This window comes from Littorina saxatilis, linkage group LG7, assembly GCF_037325665.1.
Source record: "Littorina saxatilis isolate snail1 linkage group LG7, US_GU_Lsax_2.0, whole genome shotgun sequence".
In the NCBI taxonomy this organism is placed as follows: domain Eukaryota; kingdom Metazoa; phylum Mollusca; class Gastropoda; order Littorinimorpha; family Littorinidae; genus Littorina; species Littorina saxatilis.
In genome coordinates, this window is record NC_090251.1 from 6,679,092 (window position 1) to 6,688,422 (window position 9,331).

The 9,331-nt window shown below is 42.1% G+C and overlaps 1 protein-coding gene across 1 annotated transcript; it reads left to right on the plus strand.

The window, feature by feature from the left end:
• The first annotated feature begins 1,345 nt into the window (after positions 1 to 1,345).
• Positions 1,346 to 9,099, plus strand: LOC138970567 (renalase-like). Its single transcript, XM_070343033.1, has 6 exons — positions 1,346 to 1,502; positions 1,947 to 2,075; positions 2,587 to 2,924; positions 6,951 to 7,371; positions 7,927 to 8,136; positions 8,720 to 9,099. The coding sequence occupies exons 2-6, from the start codon at positions 1,973 to 1,975 to the stop codon at positions 8,833 to 8,835; spliced, it is 1,188 nt and encodes a 395-aa protein (XP_070199134.1). The 5' UTR covers positions 1,346 to 1,502; positions 1,947 to 1,972; the 3' UTR covers positions 8,836 to 9,099.
• The last annotated feature ends 232 nt before the right edge of the window (positions 9,100 to 9,331 follow it).

The window sequence follows — 9,331 nt, forward strand, 5'->3', positions numbered from 1 at the left end:
TAGGCGTGTGCTTAGTACAGTCGTTAATTCATTATCTTCTTAGAGCCACATAAAAAATAAAGAACGTGCTTGAAAAAAAAAGTCTGGTCACATGAATAAATATCGTCATTTAAATCTTACTACATGTACACATATTTTGTATCCTCCATTTTTTTCTTTCAAATTAAAATAAATATACTGTACATGTACAGGCAAAGGAACTCGTACACAATTTATCCAAGAGGTACACATGTCGTATCAGCGAACAAGCATATCAGAACAACAACAAAAAAACACACACACACACAATCTTCCTGTCAAAAAGGCAAATACCTCATTGCCCCATTCACCCTCATTTATTAAAGGCATATGTACGCGCTCCCGTGTTTACAAAGTGTAGTTTGCCCATAATCGATGTCAAACGCACCATAAGACCATGTAATGACGATATGTCGCCATGCGCGGACCATATACATGCATTACAGCTTGTTTTAGAGTCTCAAAAACTTTGGATGTAAACAAAGACGCGGAGTTATTTCCCTTGCGTCAACGCTACCTCTGTTGGCAAATCTATAAATAGGACGATCCAGATCAAAATGAAAATTAACATATCTCAACATTGAAGGGGTCCTAGACCACAATATTTTGCAGGGAACTTAATTTAGCATGTCTCCAGCTGTTGGTAAAGCAATTAGCGTGTATAGTCATCGAGTACATATGGCTTTAAACAACACAAAATAGAAACAAGTGGTGTGAAGCGATATAAAAACATTTAGTCTGTTGGCAACAAAGTATAGGATCAACTCTAACCAAAAAAAAGTCATTGGCGAGAATACATTAAAGACAGGAGGTGGTCCATATAAGGTGTCTGTCCATATTAGGTGTCTGTCCATATTAGGTGTGTCCATATTAGGCAACCTTCCTCTACTGTTGAATTTGTTTCTGCTTAGTATTATGTGCTAATTCACTCATTTCGTTTAAGATTCCAACAGTCATTGATTTATAATCTTCTTTGAGCAAGACAGTGCCAAACACTTCACACAAGGCAACAAACACAGATATTGTTAATCATACCACAACAGTAAAGGTAAAGCATACAAGTATGAATTTCATCTCACCTGCTGGTAGGAAGTTTTGGACAAAGGGAAACAACCTCAGTAACAATGATCCAATCATTTTGGAAACAGTTACTTCCCGTTGTATAAAATGCATCGGCAGTGTCTCTTTGAGGAGGGAGAGGTATTCTCCCTTCCCCCCTTTCCTGCTTTTGTATTCCAGCATTTGTTGTTATTTTTATATTCCACGCTGAAGTTCTATAATATATTATGGTACTGTAGCCGAAAACATTTTCGTGATCTTTTTGGGAGGGTGTAAGTTGGCCACCGACACCGGTACACAGAGCAAAACGCAGCACAACACATGTGGCAGTCATGTAACTGATAGCTTGTGTAAGAGTCGTGTAGAAAGCGTGTGCACGACATCGCTGTGTGTAGGGCTGCTTTCTCAAGGCTTCTGCTGTGTTGGTGAGTGTCTGATTCATACCCACACAGGCACGCTCAGAGCTAGCCAGGTACTGCTAGTGCTAAGACACACACACGCACACACGTACGCACTGGCACGCACACACACACACACACACACACAAACACCTCCAAGTGCAGGTGCATGAGTAGCAGCTAGTGCTCTGTGCTACTCATGGTGTATCATCACTATGCATTTACCCAAGTCTCATGAGGAGAGGAAAATGTATACGTGTTTTAATTTTGTTTCTTCTAAAGGGAATACCTATACCAAAGTGTCTTTTTGTGTTTATATGTTCTTTCAGTTCTCATGCTATACATTTTTACACATTTACCCACCAGTCTCATGAGGAGAGGAAAATGTATTTTTTGTGTGTGTATTTTTTTCTAAAAGGAATACCTACCAAAGTGTCTTTATGTATTGTATAATATATTATGTTCTTTCAGTTCTCGTACTCCGTCAGCTGAGCAAGATGCCGGGGCGTGTTGCAGTGGTAGGGGGCGGTATCTCAGGCCTGGTGTGTGCTGCCAGACTGGGACAGCTAGGAGTTTCTGATGTCACCGTATTCGACACAGGTAAACAACAATCACTTGATCACTTCCCCCGAAATCGGCGTATGCTGCCTGAATGGCGGAGTAAAAACGGTCTTACACATAAAAATCCACTCATGCAAAAACATGCATGATTGAACGTGGGAGTTTCAGCCTATGAACAAAGAAGAAGAACTTGATCACTAACCTTGTACGTTGGGACCACCCTTTTTAAGAACATTAGGTGGAGCAGACCAATGAAAGCAGGGATGTTGTTTGGCGTCAGCATTCATCATAAGGTTGAAACTAATGTGAATTCACTGTAAACGTTACCATCATGTCAGGAGATGTGCCAAACTTTTTTTTAAATCAAGAAAACTCTAATATTTTTTCGTTGTGTTTTTTAATATTTTTCTGTTTTGTTCCGTTCAGCTTTAGTTTATTATTCTGTTAATTTTGTTTTGTGTTACATTAGTAAACCTTCAAAACTGAAAAATACTTTCACATTAAAAATGACAATTTAAACCCTCTGTAAATTGTAATGTTTATATAACAGGTAAGCATGCGTGCGGAGGCCGATGCTCCAGCCGAACGGAAACCATCGCGGGCCAGGAGTACGTTTTCGACCACTCGGCCCAGTACTTCACGGTCTCAGACCCGCGCTTTGCAAAAATCGTCAGCTCCCTTCACTCCCAAGGTGCCGTCAAGGTCTGGTCGGGCCCCGTCGGTCATCTGAAGGCGGGAAGATTCGAGAAGGATTTGAACCTGACCCAGGCGTTCGTTGGGAGCCAAGGCATGCGGTCGGTCTCGGAGTGCTTGACACGGATGTGCAGGGTTCACCGACCGGGCTGGGTGGGACACGTGGCCTTTGACTCCATGGCAAAGAAATGGAAGGTGAAGGGTCATGTTTTCCCCCTAAGCTGTATGGCATAGGAATTATGTACAGTGGAACCCCCCTTTTAAGACTCTCTCCTTTTCAAGACCCTGTTTTCTCAGACTTTCTGTTTATAACCTCTGTAAAATTACCCCCATTTTAAGACTCCCTCCTTTTCAAGACCCTGTTTTCTCAGACTTTCTGTTTATAACCTCTGTAAAATTACCCCCATTTTAAGACTCCCTCCTTTTTAAGACCCTGTTTTCTCAGACTTTCTGTTTATAACCTCTGTAAAATTACCCCCATTTTAAGACTCCCTCCTTTTTAAGACCCTGTTTTCTCAGACTTTCTGTTTATAACCTCTGTAAAATTACCCCCATTTTAAGACTCCCTCCTTTTTAAGACCCGGTTTTCTCAGACTTTCTGTTTATAACCTCTGTAAAATTACCCCCATTTTAAGACTCCCTCCTTTTTAAGACCCTGTTTTCTCAGACTTTCTGTTTATAACCTCTGTAAAATTACCCCCATTTTAAGACTCCCTCCTTTTTAAAACCCGGTTTTCTCAGACTTTCTGTTTATAACCTCTGTAAAATGACCCCCATTTTAAGACTCCCTCCTTTTTAAGACCCTGATTTCTCAGACTTTCTGTTCATAACCTCTGTAAAATTACCCCTATTTTAAGACTCCCTCCTTTTTAAGACCCTGTTTTCTCAGACTTTCTGTTCATAGCCTCTGTAAAGTCACCCCTACTTTAAGACTCCCTCCTTTTTAAGACCCTGTTTTCTCAGACTTTCTGTTCATAACCTCTGTAAAATGACCCCCATTTTAAGACTCCCTCCTTTTTAAGACCCTGTTTTCTCAGACTTTCTGTTCATAACCTCTGTAAAATGACCCCCATTTTAAGACTCCCTCGTTTTTAAGACCTTGTTTTCTCAGACTTTCTGTTCATAACCTCAGTAAAATTTCCCCCATTTTAAGACTCCCTCCTTTTTAAGACCTTGTTTTCTCAGACTTTCTGTTCATAACCTCTGTAAAATTACCCCCATTTTAAGACTCCCTCCTTTTTGAGTCACTTGAGAAAAAGTGACTCTATGTAATCGGTCAGTGTTAGTCTGTCCGGCCGGCCGGCTGGCCGGCCGGCCGTCCGTAGACACCACCTTAACGTTGGACTTTTCTCGGAAACTATCAAAGCGATCCGGCTCATATTTTGTTTAGTCGTGACCTCCAATGACCTCTACACTTTAACGATGGTTTCGTTGACCTTTGACCTTTTTCAAGGTCACAGGTCAGCGTCAAAGGAAAAATTAGACATTTTATATCTTTGACAAAGTTCATCGGATGTGATTGAAACTTTGTAGGATTATTCTTTACATCAAAGTATTTACATCTGTAGCCTTTTACGAACGTTATCAGAAAAACAAGGGAGATAACTAGCCTTTTCTGTTCGGCAACACACAACTTAACGTTGGGCTTTTCTCGGAAACTATAAAAGTGACCGGGCTCAAATTTTATGTGAACGTGACTCCCAGTGACCTCTACACTTTGACGTCTGCTTTGGTGACCTTTGACCTTTTTCAAGGTCACAGGTATGTCTTGAAGGAAAAAAATTGAAATATCATATCTCTGAAACTATTCATCGGATTTGATTCAAACTTTATAGGATTATTCTTTACATCAAATTATTTACATCTGTATTGTGTTGTGAATAGCAATTTCTTCCTGTCCATCTGATGCCTCATATAATATTCAGAACTGCGAAAGTGACTCGATCGAGCGTTTGCTCTTCTTGTTTAGACCTTGTTTTCTCAGATCTTTGGAGGTCTTAAAAGGGGGAGTCCACTGTAGTAGAGAAACAATGTTCATCTCTGTAGACCATGAATGTCCTCAGGTCGTCTTTCTGACAGATGCAATGTCAGCACTCCAAGCTCTGTCTGCCAACAAAGAAACTGAGCTCAACAACGCCCTCCAACAGGTTGCTCAGAACCGAAGGGTCGTGCTTCAGTGGGTGCCAGCCCATTGTGACATAGCAGGAAACGAGGCTGCAGACAAACTTGCCAAGGAAGGTGCCTCAAAGGAACAGTTCACGTCCCAGCTGCAGTACAAGGAAAAAAAGACAATCATCAAAAACAAGAGGAAAACCAGAGCGGAGAAAGATGACTACCACCTGCTCCAACGTGAAGAACAAGTCGTCCTACTCAGACTCCGCACTGGACATAACAGACTAAACCATCATATGGCCACAAAGCTGAAGCTAGTTCCCTCCCCCTTATGTCCGTGTGGCAAGAATCAGACAGCAGAGCACATCCTGCAGGCTTGTCCATACCCCAGTGCTCTGAGGGACACCATCTGGCCAGAGGAGACAGCGCTACAAAAGAAGCTATACGGCCCCAGAGAGGACTTGGAGAGGACAGCACGTTTCGCCCTGCAGTCCGGACTGACGATCTAACAGGGAACGACAAGAAGAAGAAGATCTCTGTAGACAAATTGAGAAGAGAGTACCCTCATTGTTTGCTCTGTTGCAAACTACAGCATTGTGCTTTGCTTTATAGCTCACTACATTTTCGTGCAGCTATAAAATGACCAACCAATGAAAAGACATTCGAAGTTCATACATCGAACAGTGTTTGTTTTCCTCTATCTTTGGTCATAGTATGTTTGTTTATGTTTGGTCGTTATCTTTGCCTGTGCGTGTATTGTATGTTTGGTCGTTTTCTTTGCCTGTGCATGTATAGTTTGTTGGTTGTGTTTGGTCGGTTTCTTTGCCTGTGCGTGTATAGTATGCTTGGTCGATGTATGTATTGTAAAGCGCTAAGAGTAGACATTTTTCTAGAATAGCGCTATAAAAGTTTGCATTATTATTATTATTATTATCTGCAAAGCCAAAGCAGCAACACCGAGCGTAGAACTACTGGGGTACATACCATGAGACGACCCTTTTGGGACCAACCAAGGCTGTTCCTACATTGTTAATCCTTGTATAACAATGGACAGTGGAATCCCCCGTTTAAGACCTCCAAAGTCTGACAAAATCAGGTCTTAAAAAGGAGGGAGTCTTAAAATGGGGGTAAATTTACAGAGGTTATGAACAGAAAGTCTGAGAAAACAGGGTCTTAAATGGGAGGAAGTCTTACATTAGGGGGTCTTAAAAGGGGGGTTCCACCGTACTTTAATCAAATGTGAAGGCTCAGCAGCAAGAAAGAGGTGGTGTTGTTTTCAAGGAAGTGTCCTTTTTGTGAGATGTCCTTACATCAGAGGGGTTGGCATCACAGATGCCACTGTAGTTTATGCATTCACAATATTTCAAAGCTAGAATTATTTATAAATTAAAAAAATATATAAACACAACAAAACAAGAACTTTGACCGATCAAACTTGAAATGAACAAACAAGGTACACAACAGACAAAACTCAATGCTGACTGGTACCGTGACTTATTTTTGAATTGTTGGCACTTCCTTCTTCTTCTTCAGCGTTCCAGATTTTTCTGGTTACGTATGAGCTCGTTTGCCCATTTGGGTTCCCCAAACTATACTCTGAGAGCATAGTCAGCTTCACTCCGCTAACCCACCGAACTCTGACATGGATTATAGGATCTTTTCCGTGCGCACTTGGTCTTGTGCTTGCGTGTACACACGAAGGGGGTTAAGTCACTAGCAGGTCTGCACATAAGTTGACCTGGAAGATCGGAAAAATCTCCACTCTTAACCCACCAGGCGGCAGCGACCGGGATTCGAACTCACGACCTCCCGATTAGGAGGCCGACGTCTTACCACCACACCACTGCGCCCGTCGTTGGCACTTCCAAAATGGAGTACAGTGGAACCCACCATTTAAGACTGTCTTTTACGACCTTGTTTTCTCACTTTCTGTTGATAACCTGTGTACATTTACCCCCATTTTAAGACCCCCTCCTTTTTAAGACCTGATTTTCTCAGATTTATTTAGCCCTTAAAGGGGGGGGGGGGGGGGTGTTCCACTGTAGAAGAATTATAAAACAAAATTGCATTAATAGAAAAATCACTGAAAAAAGTCCTCTCTCCCCACAGGTGGACAAGTATGGATTTTTTGACTACCTGGTCGTGGCGCACAACGGAAAGTGTGCCGACCGCCTGATGGCCAACAGCGGTGCTGACGACATCCATCAACTTCTCAGGGTCAGATTCAGTGACAAGCTCAACCCCCGGGATGCGCGCATGCACCTCAATTCACTGTGGGTGCTCATGGTGGGGTTCAAATCTTCCCTAGGACTTCCCTATGAAGGGGCGCACGTCGCTGACACTCAGGAGCCCATTTTGTGGCTGTGTAACAACAGTGCTAAGCTGGGGCAGAAAGGGCCGGTGGAGTGCTGGACCGTAACGAGTAACGCTGCATTCGGCACTGCCAATAAAGTTCCACAGGAAAACATTCCGCCGGGGAAGGAGAAGGAGATTGTGAAGACGTTGCTGGCTTCACTGTCTCGAATCACAGGTGTGTATTTTTTGTTGAATATCTGTGAGCCTTCATGCCGTCACAATTTGTTCATCCATTTAGTTGCACCAGTGATGATATCCTGTGTCTCAATATTTTTCTCATTAAATAGACATTGGCACTGGATTTTGTGTACGATGGGATGGTTTTAAAAGTAAAAGTCAAGAAAATTAGACTTGAAGACTTAAAGCCTTGGCTTTCATTTTGTTAAACTAAATTTGCTGAGTACAACGGCTCTTTGAAAAGATTTGTTATTGATTAAAAAAAACCCGAGACATCTCTTTTGGACCATTCTTTTGAAGTAAAAGCCAAACAAAATTTAAAAAAAAAAAGATGTCATAGGATGAATATTGGCGTCATATCTTCTGCATGTCGTCCAAGGAAGGGATAAAGAATTTTGAGGAACAAAGTACGTTCGTCTCTATGACTTCAACATATCAGCAGTAAAAAATTAATCGTTAGTTCACTGCCAGACTCTACATGTGATATATTATTATTTGTTGTGAAGATGTCTTTGGCACAGACATGTTTAATCACAGATTTTCTGTTTTTCAGGGTTGAAAGCGCTTCCAGAAGTGTGTTTCACGCGAGTACAGCTATGGGGAGCAGCGTTACCACTCAACGTGTACAGCTCTAAAGACGACTGTTTATTCGACGCGCTACGGCAAGTGGGCGTGTGTGGTGACTGGCTGGTCTCCCCTTGCATCCAGGGGGCAGCAGTGAGCGGAATGGTGATGGCGGAAAAGATCAAAGCTCATATGTCAGGTATGACAACCTTTCATTCAAATAAATTTGATGCAGTGAAGTTGATGATTTTAAGTGGGTATTCTAATTTTGTATCAATTTAAAACAGTGGAATGCTGGGCAGGTTTAGGTGCTAAACTGAGTTCGCTTTTCTTGCTTTGAGAGCTTGCTGTGTGTGTGTGTGTGTGTGTGTATGTGTGTGTTTATGTGTTTGTGTGTGTGTTTGTAGTATTTGACTGTGTGGTCAAGTTTGATCTCTTTCTCGTTGAAAATGTATGTACATGTATTATGCAATTATTTTTATTGGATTGCATTGCATGTTTTGTGTGTGTGTAGGGGGGGGGGGGGAGGTGGACGTGGAGGGTGGAAGGGAGAATCCGTGCATTATTTGGCTAAAAATCAAGAAGATACTTGAAGTTGGTAAAAGCTGTTCTGCATTTTATCCATGTGAAGACGGTACAGTGGAACCCCCCTTTTAAGACCTCCAAAAATCAGAGAAAATCAGTGGAAGTCTTAAATGGGGGGTGGGGGTTTTAAAAGAGGGGTTCCACTGTACGTAAGAAATGAAGGTGGTCACTGGGGGATGTATATATGTGATGTGCAGGAGACAGCAGGAGCACCGAGTTGCGGCCGCAGTTCGAGCCTGCAGGGTCGGACGCCATAGGAGCTTTTCCAGTCAACCCCAGAATGCTATTTCAACCCAAGGCCAAAGCATCATAAACGTGGGTGTGTTGTTTTTTGTTCATCAGAATGGCCGAGGTCTTTAATATGCAACAGCAGTGACAAGGGCGATTCAAACCTGTGAACCATGGATCACAAATCGAGTGCTCGAGAGTACGTACGAGGATGAAATTGAGGGTGCGTGTATTGATACTTGTATGTGCCTATGTGTTCTGAGAGTGCGTTTTTATGTGATGTTATACATGAGCCTAAAGAAAAAATTCTGTTTGTTACATTCAGACAATAAAGTTTTATTAAATTGAATTGAATTGAATTGCTCTACCAGCTGAGGTACCAGGTCCCCGTTACGTTTTCAAAGTAGAGAGGGAGTCTTACAATGGAGAGCCAGTGAAGACAAAATGTCGGAGAAATAGTCACAAAAGTGGATGATGAAACAGAAGTTTGAATGAAGTGTAAATGTATGTGTATTGCATTGTTGTTGGGTGAGGGATCAACTTACTATCTATCTGAACAGACTGTACTTTACGTACCACGC